The sequence below is a fragment of the Nyctibius grandis genome, chromosome 5 (genome assembly GCF_013368605.1).
Source record: "Nyctibius grandis isolate bNycGra1 chromosome 5, bNycGra1.pri, whole genome shotgun sequence".
Taxonomy (NCBI): domain Eukaryota; kingdom Metazoa; phylum Chordata; class Aves; order Nyctibiiformes; family Nyctibiidae; genus Nyctibius; species Nyctibius grandis.
Window position 1 is genome coordinate 14,225,247 of NC_090662.1, and position 20,017 is coordinate 14,245,263.

The 20,017-nt window shown below is 41.7% G+C and overlaps 3 protein-coding genes across 10 annotated transcripts in view; 1 reads left to right on the forward strand and 2 right to left on the reverse strand.

The window, feature by feature from the left end:
* Positions 1-564, reverse strand: part of PHTF2 (putative homeodomain transcription factor 2) — a 76,824-nt gene extending 76,260 nt beyond the window's left edge. For all 3 annotated transcript variants that reach the window (XM_068400413.1, XM_068400414.1, XM_068400408.1), the window contains exon 1: positions 476-564. The gene's annotated coding sequence lies outside the window, so the exon portion shown is untranslated. The remainder of the gene's footprint in view (positions 1-475) is intronic.
* TMEM60 (transmembrane protein 60) lies at positions 331-5,888 on the forward strand. 3 transcript variants are annotated; one of them, XM_068400418.1, is made up of 2 exons: positions 331-558; positions 5,227-5,888. In XM_068400418.1, exon 2 carries the CDS (start codon positions 5,269-5,271, stop codon positions 5,671-5,673), a length of 405 nt encoding a protein of 134 aa, XP_068256519.1. In that variant the 5' UTR covers positions 331-558; positions 5,227-5,268; the 3' UTR covers positions 5,674-5,888. The 3 variants fall into 3 exon arrangements, with proteins under 3 accessions (XP_068256519.1, XP_068256516.1, XP_068256518.1); XM_068400415.1 differs by lacking the exon at positions 331-558 and adding an exon at positions 1,073-1,317; XM_068400417.1 differs by lacking the exon at positions 331-558 and adding an exon at positions 1,073-1,267.
* Positions 5,889-11,636: 5,748 nt separating this feature from the next.
* Positions 11,637-20,017, reverse strand: part of RSBN1L (round spermatid basic protein 1 like) — a 54,177-nt gene continuing 45,796 nt past the window's right edge. For all 4 annotated transcript variants that reach the window (XM_068401648.1, XM_068401647.1, XM_068401649.1 and 1 more), the window contains 2 exons: positions 16,205-16,313; positions 11,637-16,108 (listed from right to left, as the gene is read on the reverse strand). In XM_068401648.1, the coding sequence (XP_068257749.1) occupies positions 15,452-16,108; positions 16,205-16,313 (766 nt within the window). In that variant the 3' untranslated portion in view covers positions 11,637-15,451. The remainder of the gene's footprint in view (positions 16,109-16,204; positions 16,314-20,017) is intronic.

Consider the following 20,017-nt stretch of genomic DNA (forward strand, 5'->3'; position numbering starts at 1 on the left):
GGCCCGGGGGCGCCGCGGCGCGGGCACCCGCGCAAGCTCCCGCCGGAGGGGGACCTCGGCGCCGCGGAGGCCGCGGGCCTCCCGCCCTTCCCCCGGGCACGCTTCCCCCCCGGGGGGGCGGGAGGCCCCCGGCGCGGCGGCGGGCCGGCACGGACCAGCTCCCGGCGCCTGGCCAGGGGTGGGGGGAGCTGCGGCAGACGGCCCCGCCGCGCCCGCGGGGGATGCACGTACCGCCCCGCCGCCTCCCGCCCTCTCACCCCTCACCGAGCGGACGCCCCCGCCTCACCCCGGTCGTGGCTCCTCACCCGAAGCCTCTCCGGCCGCCTCCCCCCGCCCCCGCCGATCCGGTCGGCCCCTTCCCCAGACGCGCAGGGAACTTGGCGCCCCGCTTCTCCCCCTCCCGCCGGGGCGGGGATGGCTCCGCGCCGCCCCCCTCCCCCGCTCCTCCGCTGACCCGGGGGGGTCCCGACCTTACCGGTCGCCCGGTGCCGCGGCGAGGCGGCGGAGCGGGCCGGCGCGCGCCGCAGACAACAGCAGCAGCCAGGGGAGCGCGAGACGGTAAGGAGGCGGCGGGCGCGCGCGAGGCAACAGCTGGGGGGAGGAGGGGGAGGATGAGGCGCGCGCCCAAGCGGCGGCGGCAGCAGCAACAGCGCGCCACCCGCGAGGGCGCGCGCCGCCGAGCCGGGGGCGGGGCCGGGCGCAGGTCGGCAGCCAACAGCGCCCCCTCCTGCGAGGGAGGGGCCGAGGCGTGACTGGCGGCGGCGGTGTCCAATGAGAGAGGGAGGGAGGTGGGGCTGTGCCTGACGGACACCTCCCCGGGGAGAGGCGGGGCCGCTGTGACAGACAGCCTCCTGCACGAATTGGCGGCAAAGACAATAGAACGTGGTGGGCTCAAGGCTCTACCGCCGCCGGCCGAGAGGGGGCTGGCTGATCTTGATGGGCGTCACCACGACGGAGTAGCTGAGGGAGGAGGCGGGGATAAACTTGAGCGACGTCGCCGCTACCCAGTGACAACGGGGCGTGGTAGGACGTGCTTCCCCGCTTCCCAATAGCCAGGCCCGGGGCGGGGGGTGAGGGAGGCTCTCGGTTTCCTGTGGCGCAGCGGGCGGGAAGAGCCCGGCCGACCCCTCACTTGCGCATGTGGCCCCGCGTAGCCGGGCGGGAGGGAGGGGGATGCGCCCAGACCCTGCGCGGGGAGGCGGCGGCGGCGGCGGCAGCGGCAGCAGCAGCAGCGGCAGCAGCAGCAGCGGCAGCAGCAGCAGCAGTAGTGAGTCCGTGCGAGGGCGGCAGCGGCGCAGGGCGGCCCGGGCCCGTGCGGTAGGTGGCGGGGGAGGGAGGGACGGAGCTTCCACCTCAGGTTCCCTTGTCGGGCCCGTCCTCGTTCGGGCAGGCAGGGCCTCCGCCGCAGCTGGGGACGCGGGTCTGTTGGGATAGCCGCGAGGGAAGGGCGACTCGGCCGAGGGAGGGACTGAGGGAGGCGGTGGGCCGGTAAGGAGAGCTGGAGCAGGGATCCGAGGCGGCCTGGGGTCAGCCGGGCTGCACCTCCCTTAGCAAACGGGGGCGAGGAGGGCAGGAGAGAGAGGCGGCCTCCCCCGCCTGCGGGGCGCCGGGCTCGGCCCTGCCCGGCTCGTCCGGCAGCTGCTTGAGCCGCAGCCCCGCGGGGCCGGCCCGGGGCAGGGAGCGCTGGGCCGTCCCCGGCCCCCCCGGGTGCGGCGGGCGGAGGTGGGCGAGGATGGCGGCCGTGCCCGCCCAGGGTGGGTCGGGCCCGTGCCGGGAACGGGCCGTCTCCTTCAGAGCCCCGCGGAGGCTGTTCACTGCCGTCGCAGGCTTTGCTTGGCCCGGCGCCCTGGTTTGCCGGTTTCCTCCTTCTGTTACTCTGAATAGTTTCTTTTTTTTTTTTTTTTCCCAGCCAAATTCAGCACTCGGGAGTCTCAAAGACTCTTAAATTATTGTTTCGCTGAAAAACAGTAAAACAGGCCCTCTGGTTAGGGGGATGTTGTAGTTTGACTTTATTTACACTTTTAAATCTACATAGACCACCTGACCTCAAAAGGCACAATTGCAAGGACAACTTACGAATGCCTAACTTGCATTCGTATCGGACTAGTTTAAATGAGGTTTTAAAATGGGGCTACTGGAATATTTCTTTCTAGGTGTTAAATTACTCATACCTACTGAATCGGTTTTAAAATGCCATTTAATCAAGCTAGAGATCTATTTAATTTGGTTTCAGAATAATATAATTTTCTGAACTTTGTTAGGCAGTGTTCAAGGATTAAGTGTAAATTTATAGATCTGTGTTATTGAGTTGACTGTTATGTGTAAGTTTCCCTCTTTATTTTTTTTCCTTCTAGACAGGATATAATTAGCTATTGTCATATTCTAATTATGTAGATCATCCCACCAAGGTCAGTAATGCTACTTAGATAGGGTTTCTCATTACTCAAAATTTTCACTTCCTACTAATTACATGAGTCCTATAAGGAGTTGAGAGTGGTTTTTATTTTTACACTCTGCCTTTGACACACTGCCTTCAGTGTTTTCACAGAAGAGCTAGTTCAGACTTATACCATATCTGCATCCTTTTTCCAGTGTTAACCATCTTCATGTGATAGCTGGCCTCTAGCTGAGAATCTGTGGATTATCTCTCTTCTTTCCTAATGAGAGATGGTCAAGTGCTCCGTGTGATCAAACCGTTCATTGTTATGTCAGCTGTATCCCCTGCTGTCAGTCTTTAGAATTTGGTATCTTCCTTTATGTGGACTATAGGACCATAAGATGTCAAAAGTACACTTGGATTTTCTTGAGTTTTTATCAAAAAAAAGCTCTAAAATTGAATGGAGCCTTGCAGTCCTGCCCAGTCTTCCAGTTACATCTCTTAATCAGGTCCAAGAAAGGCAGTGTAACATCCTATGCCAAGTTTTCTGCCTGTGCTTTTTAAAATTGTTATGAAGTGGTTCTCAACACTTAGGAAAACTGAAAATATTTTCATCAAGCGAGCAACCTTCAAATTGAGTAGCCCCATCTAATACACCTTCAGTAGCTTTCTATTTCCTCCAGAGACTGTTGATAGCATCTTCTTTGAGTATCTGATAACCTGATACTTCTAACAGTGTTGAATTCCTTTTTTCCTTTCAGGCCCAAGTTTCCAGTCTGTTTGTTTCTTTGGTTTCTGCTTTCTCCAGTTTGCTAATAAGAGTCTCCTTCTTGTAGTATCATCTGTAGCATTCATTTCTAGAACTAGTTTTCAAAAAACGTTCTCATGAAAGAAATGTTGAAACTTCATTTCAGATCGCTACTCTCTTCACTTTAGCCGCAGACTTGCACTTGAGAATATTGGAAATTTTTTCAAAATACTGGAAGTACTTCAGGCAGGCCATGGTAATTGTTCTGTAGTCCTCTGCACCTGCCAGCTGGTTTAGGTATGTTCCTGTAACAAGAAGAGAGCAATGCTATCTAAGCCTCCTCCAATTTTTTCTGTCTGCTTAGCAATTAACTCTTAGGTTAGTGTCAGTGTTAAGCTTCACCCCTTCCCTAAGGAGGGCGTCTTGGTTCCACCCTGCCAGTAAGTGCCTTTCACTAGACCCTTTGGTGATCTGAGCAGAACTGAGACAGCAAAAAGCAAACTACAAAAATCCTATTTTAAACTTCTTTTTTCTAGTTCAGCTCCAGAAACTGGCCTGCTCTGGGTCACACAAGTGTCAGCCCTAACACAGGGGAAGAGATGCACTGACAGAACTCCAATTTAGATTATTTTAGGCCAAACTGGATCTTTTCCTTAAGAGAAATCCCACTACTATCCACTAAATCAAATAAATTGAAACTCAAACCCAGACTGAACAAAAAAGTTGTCTGTTGAACTGTGTATCAGAAGACACAGATTTAAATCGCAGGATAATTTTAGTGGTGTACAAAATTGTTATCCCCAAGCTCTTCAGCCAGCAGCTTTTACTTCCCTCCTGGTTCCGATGCTTATCTGAGCACAGAGTTGGTTCAAGTTGCTAATCTGGGAAAAACTAACCCAGTTAAAAAGAAAAAGGTGCTAATAGATTTCTGTGTGTTCAATGAGTTTAATAAGGCTTAATCGGGTGATCTTGTGAGCATCAGTAGTAACACAGAGGAAGCAGCAGCTTGTGGCCAGGGGCACTGAGGAGGCAGAGGGGAAGCAGGTCTTGTCCTTCCCTCGCAGTGTCTGGTGGTGAGGATTAGATACTTCAGAACACATCATCTCGCTTTCAGTAATTTAATTATTTTTGTAATCTGGAACAAATCAAAGCTCAGTTCTTTATTTCAAGTGAAAGAATATCAGTGTTCTAAAGGGAATTAATTATTTTAAAAATCTGAGATTTTTAGAAATTTGATAAGAAACCTATTTCAGCACTGTTTCACTGGTATATGTTAATTATCCATCTTTGTAGCATGAAATCTTCAGGAAGATCATAGTTCTTCTCACCCCTGCTTTTTACACTTGCAGTGAAAAGCTTCTGGCAGATGCAGAGGTAAAAGCCTTCCAGTTAGGAATATAAAAACTAACTTTTATGACTGTAGTGGCAGATGCACTTGTCCTTGTTTCTCTTTCGTCATGATGACATAGAAATTTAAAGACTACCAAGCCAGTGAACCTGAGTACTGTTCCTGTCAGCCAGTGTCTGCGTACTTTAGATACCTGCCAGAAAGCAAACATGATCCACAGCTTTTAGTAGTTCTAAGACTGCGTGACAGAAAGCAGTAGTAGTGCTTCCTGGATCGTTTCAGGTGCAGCTCCGCAAACTACAGGATCTTTCAGATGGTTTGTTACTTGTGCTTGTTGATTTACATTTTACTGTGATTATTTTGTTATAGAGAGAGAATTGTTAGGTTCATTTTCAGGTGTCAACTATGAGTTCCTCAGTACTGGAGGAAAATGGATCGAAACATATTCTTAGGATACAGAACTCCCTAAGTGAGTTTGACAGCTAGTTTAGGATTAAAGCATAATTTGTTCCACAGAACAAATATAGATTAAGGCAGTTTACACAGCTGACTTAAGGCACTTAAATTGAATTGTGGACAGGACTGAAACAGAGTGCTTCACTGAGGCTGGGAGTCACAAAAGAAATGCTGGGAAGCAGGACATAGGTGAGGTTGGAAGGGAGGGAAAGCAAGAAATGAGTCTCCTTTAAGGAATATGCCTTATGGTTGTGCAGTGACGTCTTTTGATACCTCTCCCCCTTTTTGTTTTGTTAGGTTGTTGCTGACAGTGAAAGACTTCCTCCCAAAGCTGTTTAAATGAGAATGTCCCTGGCACAGAGAGTACTACTGACATGGCTTTTTACGTTACTCTTCCTGATCATGCTGGTGCTAAAGTTGGATGAGAAAGCGCCATGGAACTGGTTCCTCATTTTTATTCCAGTCTGGATATTTGATACTATTCTTCTAGTTATGTTAATTGTAAAAATGGCTGGACGTTGCAAGTCTGGCTTCGACCCTCGCAATGGCTCCCAAAACATCAAGAAAAAAACCTGGTATCTCATTGCAATGCTGCTGAAGTTAGCCTTCTGCCTGGCCCTCTGTGCTAAACTGCAACGGTTTACTACGATGAAACTAGCCTATGTATTTATCCCTTTGTGGGCCTTGCTTATCGGGGGTATGGTTGAACTCGGATATAATATCTTCTATGTACGAAGAGACTAAGCCATAGTGTGTGGTTTTCAACGCTGAGATTGGTACCAAATTACTGGGTTATTATAGTTTTGCCACAAACTTGATCTCTAAATTAGAACACCAAATAAGAAACCAGTCAAGCTGAAGACTTTAAACCAGGCTGAAGACTGAAAGTAGACTTGTTCCATTTTTTATTTTAAAACTGTTATATATGCTCTTGTAAATAAAAGTATTTGTTCAACACAGGCTGTTCTATGATTATTATTGTTACTTCTTACATGGAGAAAGATACAGGCTCTTCACATGCAGGCAGGAGATCTCAAAGGAACCACAAATGATCTACTGCAGAGCACTCAGCACATTGGGTAATCCTTGGAAGGAGGACTTAAGCTTTCTGTTACTTACGCTGTCACTCAAGAAATAATCAGTTAACAGTAATTTCTGTAATGTGCTGAATTTGCTTTAAGAATCGGTCACAATTGATAGCTGCCAAATAAGAGCAAACAAGGAAGAAAGTGACTCAGCATTTTCCTTTTGACAGTGAGAATCCACTTCCACTCTTAAGACTAAAAATAAGCACTTTTTTTTAAGCTGCTGAAACAGACAATAACTAGTGTGCTTACCTAGGGGGAAAAGTTAGTAGCTGAACTGTGCCAGCAGTCCAAGATCCAGAGAAGAGGGAGACCATGGTGAGTACCTGTCCAAGTGAAAAATCACCAGTGCTAGAAGAGACTGAAGCTACAGCATAAGTTCTGTGATGCCTTTGTACCTGCAGGAAGTGGTACGTTAACAAGGAAGCTTTTTTTTAATGCCCTAGTATATTAAATGTCTGGGAGTGAAGCCTTGCTTATGGAGTCCTGGCAAACTCAGATGTAAGTGATCTTGAAATCAAGTAACAAATGCTATGACTGGGACCTCTGGGAAGAGCTGGAGGGTATTTTGTGGACTGAAAGTGCTCTTCCAGGAGCCACAATAACACCAAATTCAAATGTGAGAGTTGTCTAGGACCTTATTAACGTGCGTGCTGAAGGTACAGACCCATGGTATTTAGAGTTCCTAGGTACAAAAGGATGTCTAGTGAATGAAAAGAGCCCAGGAAAAACAGTCTAAGGTAACAGGAGGTGACTAGATCAAAGTGTCTCACAAATAAAATTTTAATTACGTACATTCAGCTGTACTTGTGTTTCCACGTGGAAGTGTTTGGATTTACTCTTGCCGTTCAGTCACAGAGACAGGGGCATTAATACATGGGAACTATATTGTCGGAGACTGCTGAAAGGGCTTGATCAAAGAAAACCACCTGTTCATTCTAAGGCAATGGATCTCAATTCAGAACATCAGGTAACAAATGGTCTTTCTTTAGAAAGAATTTAAGTCACGTTTGCTTCAGAGTGGTTGACTATCCTACCTTACTAAAGGAGGAACAAAATACTTATAACCCCTTTATTATATTAAAAATAATGCATGAACTTTTACTAAGCAAATCCCTGTACTCAGCCTGTTTCTACACATCACATAATTTATGGGGAGGTGAAACTACCACTTAGCAACCTCTTTTCCCTTAGGTGCCTATGAGCAACAGTTCTTTTTGGGAGGTGTACATATGCCCTACTTCACTCTAAAAAACACTTCATGGAAGGATCTTGCTCTGTGTTTGAGAGACTTTTTGCCCACTCACACAAGGTTCCTGAGAAGAACTGGGTTCCTTCACCCTCTTTGTGATTTTTCAAGTTAAAATGGTGCTTGTGAGTAGGGGTAGCTGGGGGGAGAGGGGCAGTGTTCATCTCAGTGCATGCTCTTGGGCCTGCTCAATATCAGAAATGCAAGAGCAAGCACGCACCTACACATGCTATATATAAGTGTAGGTATGTGTGAGTATATATATGGTATAGAGAATATGCTTTATTTGTAGATCCAGTTTGGCCCTCTTAAGCAGTTCTTCAGTTCTGTCAACTGGAAACCAGGGTCACTGAGCTTCCTAGGACACGATACTGCAGGTATGGCCCACAGCAGGCAAGCTAGACCTCGTTCAATTTTTATTGGATGCTTTAAAAATTTATGCAGAAGAAGAAAGAGTGTCTAAAGCCCTACCTCTAATTAAGGTAAACTTTTATGAACCACTTAAACATTGCTACAAATACATAACAAGCATTTAAGCACTTTAGACAAGATGAATACATATATACGCACACACACTCATCGCTGTTTGGTATATTATGGCACCAAGCATAAAATGGAGTACCCAGTCTTTCCCCCTCTGATGATTATCACAGAACAAAAAGCAAAAGAGCCTTGTTCACATGATGCCAAAAAAGTTCATAGTGCTTAGGAGAGCAGAGCAGCTTTCCTCAGTCAAGCTGGTGATGTTAACAGATCGTTACAACTTAATGCTGGAAGAGTAAGAACCAGCCCCATTAGGACTTGGTATGTTATTAGCAAGATGGGCTACAAAGGGTAACTCTGCCCCCTTAAATAAACTCCTTCTATTCCACAGATGTGACAATTATCTGACAGTTTGGCATCTCTAATTAACTAGAATTGAACACAGTTGTCCCAAATCTCTTTTTAATTGCTGCCTCTAATTCAATAGAAAAAGATTTAACAATTTCAGTGTTTTGGTTGTGGGTTTGGCTTTTTTTTTTTTTAAAAAAAAAAAGTTTACAAAGCTTGAAATAAATGACAGGGGTTTTGAAAGCTGAGGCAGACATATCTTTCTGGTGTCCTACAGAAGTCACACCCAAGTTAATTTCCTTTAGCACAAGATGTTTTTAGGACATAGCCATGTGGTAATGCTCAACTTGGTTTGCTGAGATACTTTGGTAAGAGGAGTATCACTTTCCACTTAGTATTTTGTATCAGATTAACTGACCTGAACTGCACTGACACCTTTGTACACAGTGTTGCCTTCTGTGATATCAGAACCTCATTCAAAAGGATTTACGATACAAAGTACACTCTAGCCCACTGTGACCTTTCCAGAAGCTGTTGAAGGAATTAACCTCTATTTGTAATTACCCTGTTCTCAAAGGACTGTTCACAGCTTTGAAATGGAATGAGTTCTCCTGGCACTTAAATTTACAGACCGAACTTCATTAAATAGAACAACATCAGTGAAAAGCAGAGTTGAGGGTGGCAGGGAAAAGGGGAAGTTGATGCTGAGGAGGCTCACACTGACTTGCAACAAATGGGCAGAAGGGAGGATCCAAGTACCCAGCGCACCGGAGAGCACCTCCTCTGTTACCTGCAGCAGCTGATGCAGGGCCTGGAGCAGAAAACTCTGCCTTCAGCAGCTTTGTTTAAAAATGCAATTCAAAAGCTTGCTGTTCTGAAATGAAACTGGAAGTATTGATCTTATACTGATGATATATATTATATAGATACACATGATATATAGTATATGGAGATATATATTCTACATAATTTATTTTTCTTCAAATCATTTATACAAGCTTGAACACTTCAGCATGCATTGTAGTGTCTACTTTTGTCTGATTAAGGAAAATAATGCACACGTGAAAGGTCATGAAACTAAAATTTTCAGTTACCTATTCACACTGCTTTTCTCGATTTGTCACCATTTTAGACTAGCATCCAGTTTTCTGTTCTTTTTATATTTGAAAAATACATTTGTGTGACATACACATCCCCACCTTCAACAAACTTTAACCCGGATGCTCTAAGAACATGTACATGCACCCAAAATGCATTGCTAGGCACGGGTGACAATATTAAAAAATAAGCTAGCACAGGCCTAAGTTATACAACAATTTAAAAGAGGGAAGCAGTATTATTTTCTGACATATATGCACAGTAGTACAGAAACAAAATCCTAGAGTAACCTCATGGAAATTGTCACATTTGCCCACTTTAAAAGTTGGGTGATACCAAGGTATTCATGAAAGTGAAATTTATGAGACTCCCAGAAACTCAGAATTCTAACAACGTTAGGTGTTACCCATTTTAACACCACTATACTTTGGGAACAAATAACATTGCTTTTCAGTAATAAAGCTCTGGAATAACTGCATCCTCAGAAATAAGTTCTTTGAATTTATTAGCATGGAAAGCGTAGCACTATCATGTAACACATCACACTTTTTTAAATTAAGATTAAGGTAAAAGTAACTATGCTGAGTTGGAAAAAAAAAGTGTTTGTATTTTTTCCTTGTACCTTTATTGGTTTAAGGTTTGGATGAAGTTAACTCTCCAGTACAAGCCTTTTAGACCTGAACAGGCCTGGGTATGAACTTGCTGCTGAAAAGCATCAGGCTTTGTGGCCTAAGGCAATTTAAGGAATCGCTGCAGTTGGACCACCAGAGTACTATTCAATATTAATTCAACATTTTCTCCTTGGACTGAAGCTGGATAAAGAGTAGAAAAATCTCCAACTCAGTAATGCTATTTCCTTCGGTCTGCCTTTCCTAACAAAAACAACATCACAAGCTCGCAAATGTAAGAAAAGTCTTCATACAGTGCACACCGACAGCGTAAGAGCAAGAAACAGGGAAGAAATGCAAACCCAAGCTTAGTTTACCTGTGTTAGTTTTTATCTCAAGTGTCCCTTTTGAAGTTTGTAAAGAAAACACTGCTAAAAGGTGTTTTTTAGTCCAAAAATTTCATTTCTGAGACTAACAAAAGCTCTCAGCTGAATCGATCAGACAAGTACCTGAGTGTTACTGCATGCTTAGCAGTCTTGCTTCGCTTTAGCAGTCTTGACCTACATTATTCTTCCACACACAGGTCTCATTCTCAAGGTTTTCTTCTTCTTGAGACACTTCGGGAATAGCTTTCTCAGCTAACTGCCCGATTTTGTCTCAATCCAACAAGATAAAAAAACTGCCATAAAAACCAGAGTCCTTAAAACACGGGCCTAAGCTCTACCAAATGCTGCATTTTCATTCAGGTGGACTGGAAATTAATTGGTAAAAGAAAACGTAGTATCAAAATACCTACTGAGAAATCAAACTTAATAAAAATAGAAGTTTAAACTGCTGTTTTAATCAATGTTTGTATCAGATAATCATAACTGTACATCAAATATTAAAGGACTGTTTAGGACTAATGCCCTCAGCAGTAGGCTCATCTATCAGCATGACCAGAACATGAAAAGATCAGTGTTTAGCTGGCACTCGAGTACAGCACGGCTCCAAAGCAAGGGAAATATTAGCCTCACAGCACAGAGAAAAACAGTGCTTAGAATATAATACACTAGATTTGAAAAGTCAGTACCCCTGATGATTCTAATAGAAACAGCAACCTAGATACTGTGCAGTTAATCACTGCTTCTGAACAGAACACAAAATAATTTGCATTTCTGAGGAAAGTGAAATGAGTGACTGATAGGAATCAGTTTCCTCAATTTTTCCATGTATGCTGCAAATCCAGTGGGATCTGCACAACATACCAGTATCACCTATCATACAGTTTTTAAAGTGCATTTCATCCGTTTGAGAAAGTAATGAAGTATCAGTTGAACACAGCGACTCACAATCAAAGAAAACATTCTCAACAGTGTCACTCAGAGCGAAGCACAGATCAGGGCAAGTTCGTCCTTTCCATTTCCAGCGTGGATACATCCGCAGTAAAACCACTGGTCTGCCTAAAGACAAGGTTCTCTACATACATGACCACTAGAAAAAATGGATAAAGTTACACTCAAGAAGCCTGCTCCAAGTTCTTTTATCTCTTGATCAGAATTAGTGCAGTTTTCATCCCGGCAGGGTCAGGTGGTAGTCTACTATTTCACAGCAGTTTATTTTGCCAACGAGCATGGAGAAAACATGGATTTATTTCAATCAATTCAGCATCCTTATTCACATGCAGCTATTAGCAAACAGCCATTTTGATCACTGAATACCAGTCCTGTGTTTCTTGGAAGACTTATTCAATTCTCCAGCTCTGTCACGTTCAGATCTGTTTCGCAGCATTCTGCTATGGTACGTTTCCGTTTCCTACGTTATTTGCAAAGCCAACTTATTTACCGTGCACATGTATAACTGCTTAAAAATCAATTTTATTTATCACCAAGGAATTCTTTCACAGATGAATACTTAAATCATCACCCTCTGAAATAATACTTTATTTCTAATACTAGATAGAATTAATATTTCAGTTCAAGAAGTATTGAAATATTCACTATAGTAACAAGGAAGAGGAAAATCTGCATGCCAGCAGTACCTGTAATGAAAATGCTGTTTCAGAGTCAATTTGCAGGCATTTGGAGGGCTGGGGGATGACACAACACTGAGTAACACTCGTATGTAACACATGAAGTCAGTTGCCAGTGAAATGCAAAAGATCCAGTAATTTTTAAAAAACAAAAGTATCTACCATCTTGAACGCTATTGGTAGTGACAGTAACAATGCAATTCTCTGCTACCCACAAATATGGTACCAATATCTAGGAAAACATGTCTAAACTTCTGCACATCATGTCATTAACTGGAACACCACTGCAAACGCACAGATGTCAATACCATTGCAGTACAGGCAATAGGCTTCAGCAGATTTTTCCAATCTGCAGAAGAACAAGGGCCAAGAGAGACAATTAAAACACTGGAGATTTCAGCCGAAATAACAACAAGATTTATATATAACTGAAATCCAGGGAGGGGGGAAGCAATAAGCAAAGACTAGTTTCAGTACATCGGAAGGCATGAAAAGATTTATTGCTGAAGCAAAAGTCTGAATATGAAGTTGTACGTGGCAGGAATAAAGGTTATAAGCATAGGGACCACTTGAACCCAAAGCAAGACGTTCGTCATACTAATGAACAATTTGGGAGCTGAAGTTCTCAGAAAAGGTACTCCCCTCCTAAAGAGCAACCGCTTCAAAATACACCACAGGTAGAGGACAAACACTACTTTTTTTTTTTTTTCCCCCCTCAAAAAAAGCAAAGTAAGTATACACTAATGTAGCCAGTCAACGCAGACTGTTTACACCTTTGAATACAAAGGGAGTTCTGACAGCCACTGGAAACCCCAGTATTGTTCATATCCTGCCTGCAAGGAATGCTGTCTAAAAACGAGAATCTAGTCTGTCTCAAAAATAAAGGATGCATACAATTTGCAAAAACTGCCACTTTTTTAATCTCCTAAAATTCTGAAAGTGATAAAAAAAAAAAGGGTTGATGATACAGGCAGTTTAGAAGCAAAATTTCAGAAGGAAGATACACCTGAGCAGAAGAGTTTGAGACCATATCATCTGAGACCACTGAGCAGGTCTTCAAAAGGAAACAAAGCTCTACTCTGAAGTGTAAAGTTGTGTTTGCTGAACCATTTTCAAACTTTTGTTTTCAGTCTGGACAGGGCCTATGATGCAGAAAGTTGTTTGCTGTCAAGGGGGATGTATATACTTTACTACAACTCGACATATTTAAAAAAAAAAATACTTGACCCAGAATGAATGACCAGCATACAGATCACCAGCATACAAATAAGATTTTTTTTTTAAAGGAAACTAAGTAGTTTTGCTTTGTTTTTTAAAAAAGCAGTATCTGGCAAGGCTGGTTTTGAGAAAGCTGGAGCCTTCTGCTAACCCACTTGGAAAGCTGCGTGCTTGGTGCAAACTACAACCTGCAGCTCTGTTCTCCAACGGCTGGCACAGAAAAAGGGAATGGAAGGCTACATAATTGTGTACGGATGTTCATAAAGCCAAAGAGATTACGGGTGGAAGTTTCCAGATAATCTAGAAAACACAAAGGGAGCTGAGACCGCATTTCTACTATCAGGAAGGCTCAAATTCTTACATGAACCAATTAATTTTTCAAATCAGAATCTACTAGATTAATAACTTACCACGTCACACATGAATCATTTCCTCATGGTGTGAGGGAAAAGCAAGATCCCTGAGGCTGCAAAACTGGTAGTAATCTCTTAGCCAGCATTAAAGAAGATAGCAGTAAGACTTCAGGACATATTAGCCACATCCGAGAGATTTCAAGTTTCTATTGCTTCTCTAATACATATTTATGGCTATGCAGGAGTAATGTTTAGCAATTCAAATATTGATTTAATTAATAAATCCTTGACAGAGCTATTTTAGATTTGTTTAAATCAGGGCACTCATCTGTTAAATGGCTGATTTTAGTGCCAGGCATTAAGTACACAGTAACATTTTGAATTTTAACCTATAAGCAAAAAAATGTTTGCAACAAAAGGGCCTCAGGTAGTTAAATTAGACATCACCTGAAAATCACATTGTTCTATTGCTACAAGTGAAGCCAAAGTGATCACTAAGTGCATCAAAAGTTATAAACTGGGTACGTAAGGATGTACAATTTACAGAAAGTTATAGGGAAAAATATAAACAAACAAACGAAGAGATACAGGGGGACTTTGGAAATAACAACAGGCCTAGTATCTTACATTTTAAACACTTAGCTGAAGGACAGGCTGTAGGGCAGTTTACTGCTATTTGTAGCTACCCGAAAAAGAAGTATCATTCAGATGTGTTTGAACTATACAGTAATATGTTACACAAAGAATTAAATAAGTTAAATGACAGAGTTTTTGCCATTACCACATCAGATGCTACCTAGCCTTGAAATCCTCTTCCCTCAGAACACAACCTTAGAGAATTCCAGCGTTCCATAGGCGGGGTGAGAGGAGAACAGTTAACTTGGACACCACTGTTATCTTCTTAATGAAACAACCCTTGCTTCCAAACTGGGACTCATGAGGAATCTTCCTACTAGACACACTGGCAAGTATCTTTATTGCCTGGTGCCATGGGCATAGGGAGCAATTCAAATCCAAATGAATCTCTGTGAATTACAGCTCACTGCTAAAGTAGAGGCCTTTATAGCTTGGTAAGTAACCATTTCAATATTCTTTGATTTAATTTTAGTCAGACAACTGATTTAAGTTGAGGAAGGTGGTTTGGTTTTTTTTTTGTTGTTGTTTTTTTATTTTTTTGATGTGAAATGGAACTGTCTCAACTGCAGCTTGAGCAGGGGAGGAGGTAAGCATAGAAGGGAGTCTGCTCCCTCGCACCAGCTCATCTGGGGAGATGCGCACAGTGGCTGGTAGCGCTCCTGAAGCCCAGTGGGTGTCCAGCTGTTCTCCACAAGAGGGGAAGGTTTGCCTCTCTGTTCCACATTAACACCTGACAGCAGGAGTTTGGGGAGTGCCTTTAGTGAGCAACTGTAACGAATCCTGTGAAGGAAGGACTGATTTTGCGTTCTGACTAATCTCGATTTACAAAGAATGCCTCAGCTCTACCTCAGTTTGCTACAGCTCCTCACCCCACAATGGCGTAAGGGCATCCTATGCATTAGTGCAGGTAGAAACATAACCATTTAGAGAGGCAGTTTAACTGAATTATTTTTTGCAGACCCAAAAATAAAACCAATCTGTTATTATGAACCTTTATTAAGCGGCTCACATTTCAGTATAAATCACACTAAAAAGATTTTTAAAAAAGATATTTACACTACAGTGCTGACACATTTAAAATGAAAAAATTGGTATAAATAAGCTCTATGGAAAAGCCTGGAATCGTCAAAAAGAATTCTGGCTCATCTTACAAAAAATATATATGTTAAATGTCAGCTCTACTCTAAAACCTACAACTCAAAATTATTTAAAGACTTCTTTATGTTAAACCTGCAGTGTTTACAGTGCATCTGGCCCTAAGTGCTTTGATACTTCACAGTTATGGACAGGCACTGAGGAATGTTACAAAGCTACATAACTATTTTCTGTAACAGATGCGAAGGCAAGTCACAAACTTGCCTCACAGAATTTATGAATCTTTACATTATTACATCATTAAGTTTAAAAAAGAATTTAAAACCGTATATACAAATTTAGCACAAAAAATCATCCTCTCTTTGCCCATGCAGTTTTGGATATGATGAACTCTGTTGTCTCGTATCATCTGGATGTATGTGACCTCCAGGGCATAACTTGCCTTGTAAGTCCTTGTTGCCAGGTTCAAATTTAGAATCCATTTCCAACTTCAATCCCGTCAAGTCAACGTGATCCAATCTAGTCTGAACATTCTGGCCCCCGATGTCATTAGGTGTCACTGTCTTTTCAGCAAGATCAACATTCATGGGTTCTTCTTTTATTCGGTGAGATGCAATAGGTTCATGTTTCATCGGCATAAATTCCTGCTGCAGATATTTCGTCTGCAGAGCATCTGAGAATTTGGTGTCTTCGGAGGTATTTTTGCTTATCGTACAAATTCTGCTGTCAGTCTGAAGTCCAATAACCGAAGACTTGGGGTCTGCAGAGGTCCCTGCTTCAACAGTACTTGTATTTTGTGGAAGTTCTTCCTCTGAATGATACAGCTTGAGCCGGATGTGCCAAGCCAAACTGCACACAGCTGAAACCGTTTTGAACTGGTGCACAACATTCCTTGGGATAAAATAAATGTCATTATCGAATAACTGAATTCTGGCATATCGAATGCCTTCCCTTCGCAGTTGATTAAGTTTTGCATCATCAACCCACTGGACACACTGGAGGAAAAAAGGGAGGAAAAAAAAAATAAAGGGTGAAAACTCTGGCTTAGTACTCATAGAGGACACTTGACCAACAGTTCGTAGCATGCTTACCTGTGAGAGTGGAGGCTCATGCAAATCTAGTTGCATTCGCTGAACTACCTCTAAGAAGTCTTCAGCATGAAAACAAATTACATCTTTGGTTATACGAGGCTGCTCAGACCTACAGAAGAATACAAATTGCAGAGTCAAAGGCTGCAACTAACATGCTACGGAGAATTAATAAAATCTGCAAGTAAGGATAAAGCAAATGATTAAAAAAAGCAACAATTCTAGCATAACCCACATTTTGAGGAAAAAAGGTTGACTGAAATGGCTAATTCTCAAAAACACAACCTCAGCAAACTGGTTAAATGAATTAACCACAATTTCTTTACAACTGGCAGTAAAAGCAGCAATGAAAGCTCAACAAAACCCACAGATTTTTATTTTTAATTGACCTCTGTCTGCCTTGATGCTGAAAGACAGATGCCCCAGATAAGCTGGGCTTACTCTGTCAACACTCTAACATGATACACCCATCAGGTACCTCAAAGTATGCAGCAGTCTGACTAGTATTATGGCAAACATTGCTTAGTATCTTTGCCTCAAACACCTTGTTCAGAGTTAGCAGTAAAGCAGAATCTGGATTAAGCTACCACAACACTAGTAAGTGGCAAATACTGGCATCCTCCACAAAACATCCCTTAAAAATACATCCCTACTTGTGCTCACTAGAAAGCTACACAAGAGCAAAATCTGAATTAGGGTTTGTCTCTGTATTCAAACTGTAAAAATTCACCTCTTGTTCCACAACTCCAGTCATGACCTAAATAAAATAAACAAATCTTGTCAGTTTAAAAATCCCAATAAACTGTACATCATTGCCTGCTTCTTAGAACATTAATAACCCCATATATAGAGAGAGATAGATATATATACACATACACATAAATTGATCATCATCTTGCTTTTAAAAAAGAGTGCTTGGACATCCTTCCCCTCACCCCGCTGGGCAGCCTTGCCCAAGCCCCCGCCATCCCCGTGTCAGCCTGGGCCACATGTTCAGATTTACCGGAGCCCGCGGGAGAAGCCGATGCAGCAAAACAGTTTGATATGTTTCAGAATTTATTTAATGGATGTTCAAGCACTCTTTTTTAAAAGCAAGATCATAATCAATTTATATGGATGGTGTTATTAACGTTCTAAGCAGCAGGCAATGATGTACAGCTTATTGGGCTTTTTAAACTGATGTGTTTATTTTCTTTAGGTCATGACCCCAATAAAGCAAAAAATAACCAGTCTGAGGCTATTTTCAGGGGAAATAAATCTGAGATCAACTACCGAAAGTATGCTAGGGAGAGTTTTCAGACCACATATTTTTACTTCCAATTTTACAAAGATTAAAATGTCTCTCTACATTTTGCTCTGCATACTCCTGAAGAGGACTTAAGCACTGAAAGCAAAAAGTTTATAGCAGTGCCATAAAAAAGTATTAGCTACATTAATCTACTTTTTCTAATGCAGTTGTTTTTTTTTCAAGAGTATGTATCTGCATCTAGCGTTAACAATACTTGTAAATGAAGTTAAGAATTAAAATAAATACAAAGAATATTTGCATACTAAAACAACTTCAATCCAAATGTCTTCACAGCAGTGTCTACTCTGTTTTACACATTATACAGGACAAAGTATAGTTAATGATTTTTTTAAATCATTCCTTTTCTCAGTCCTTATATGTATGTGCAACAGTATGCGTTACCAACTCTGTGCTGCAATTCTGTCACAAAACATGACACTCCTTTTGCAAATACAACAGAGAAAAATTATTGCCAGGTAATTTTTAATTCTGCATTGGCAGATTTGATATTTAGCACAACTTTGAGATTATATTTTGTAAAACCTAGAGCTTAGAAGGTGTCACTCCCCCGCAAGCAGAAAAGTAGGAGAATAGTTTAGTTGGATATCCAAAAATACATTAAATCCAAACAGAACTATAAGATGACTTCAGAAAAATCCATTTAAGTCCCTACTACAGCACTGCTAGAACTATTTTTGGCAATATTTTTTTTTCCTTAACCTCATTCTCCAAAAGGGCTGGACTCCTTTTGCTGTAACTTTTCAGAACAGATTCAAGATTACAGGTTTTACCATGAATATTTCTGACCTAATGCATGAAGTCTGGCAATATATAACAAATTCTTATAATCATATAGAGAAGCACTAACAACTTCACACTCTGGAACACAAGAGTTGAAAGCTGCTTGGTGAAGCACAGGGCAGAGGGGTTTAATTTTGCCAACAACGCCATGAAGTGCCTTTTGCTGTCCCTGTAAAAACCCACCCAAATTTCCCACGTAAAAATCTTCAAAGGTTCCATCATTTAAAATTTCACTGGCATTTCGTAAGTTCTAAAGCACACTTGGTGTCACCTACAAAAGTGGCATTAAGCAATCAGCATGACCACACCACCAGCATTTATCAGACTCCAATGCAGTGCAGTCTTTAACAAGGTTTCCTAGCAATAGCCAGAGCTCTTCTACAGTTTGTAAACAGTCACAGAAATTAAAAAAATATCATAATCCAGTAATCTTACAAAACATCTCAAAACAAGAGCCTGTCATATTCGGAAAAGCAAAAATTACTTTTTTGTTCTCCCAAATACTATGTTTTGTTTCCAGTTCTGTCCTCTACCCCCTAAAACTGCTTTTTGCCTTTCAATGGTTCTGTTCCTGTCTTTTCTGAAAGGCCCCAGTTACCCTACCCAATACTAACATTCATGCCTATCAACTACTAAAGAAATCCCACTTTCTTTAAATCTACAGCAACTTCTTGATTACAAAGCTTTTTCCGCTTACCCAACTCATTTTTATACTAACTAAACACAAACTAACAACTCAGTTCAGCAAGTCTAAGAATTGCTTTATTTTCTCCTCACAGGAAACATGAATTTTATAGATGGTATCTCATCATTAAAACACGTACATTTTTACTACCATGGTGCCGTAATCACCCCTGGCATATCTCCATCTTCCAGTTTTGTTCAACTACTCAAACAGATTTAAAAACAAACAAAAAGAAACACATCCAAATTTTTCAAAAACTTCCATGCATGTTGTTTCCTTGAAAATAAAACTACCCACAGCTTACAAATTACAGTAAAGCTAATACCTGAAGTTATTTTAATGTGTTACATTAGTTAATTATGCTTCACTATCATAAGCCCTGATTAGTTCTCTTCATGTAAATACAGTGAAGTGGCTTTTCAAATTATACAAAAAAATGGAAAAGGAGAAATTATCATTGAGGTCAAATCAAGCTTCAAATACAGAATTTTTATTGTGTTGGTTGTGTTATATATTTTCCTTCTCTGCATATGTCAGTCCCGAAATTTTTATTCTGCACTACAAGATACATTTTCAGTCATTACACTGAAGTGAAATGCCAATAGTTACTTTTTTTCCCCCAAAACTGAAGTACTTCCAAGTTTGTTGAGCAGTTTTGCCTATTTTTCAGATCACTTCTTAATCTATGCAATTTTTATTTTGATTAATTCCATTATTTTTTTCAAGTTTAAAATGAGTTTTAATGGAAGTTGAACTCCATTAAACTCCCTCTTCCACAAGTTGCAACATATGAAAGATGATGATGGTTTAGATCTGAAAAGCAAGAAACCTTATTTTTAAAATGTAAATGAACATGTAATGATGTCCAAGGGAGGGAGATCTTGTTATGAACGTATAGGATAAGAATGGCAAGGCTCTGACAGACATTTAAATTACTATCAATTTAAGCATGGGGAGTGGGGTTTTCTTTGGTGGGTTTTTTGGTTGTTTTTTCTTTAGTTTCTTTGATAAAGCTTTGAGTCTCTCTTATATGTGCAAAGTG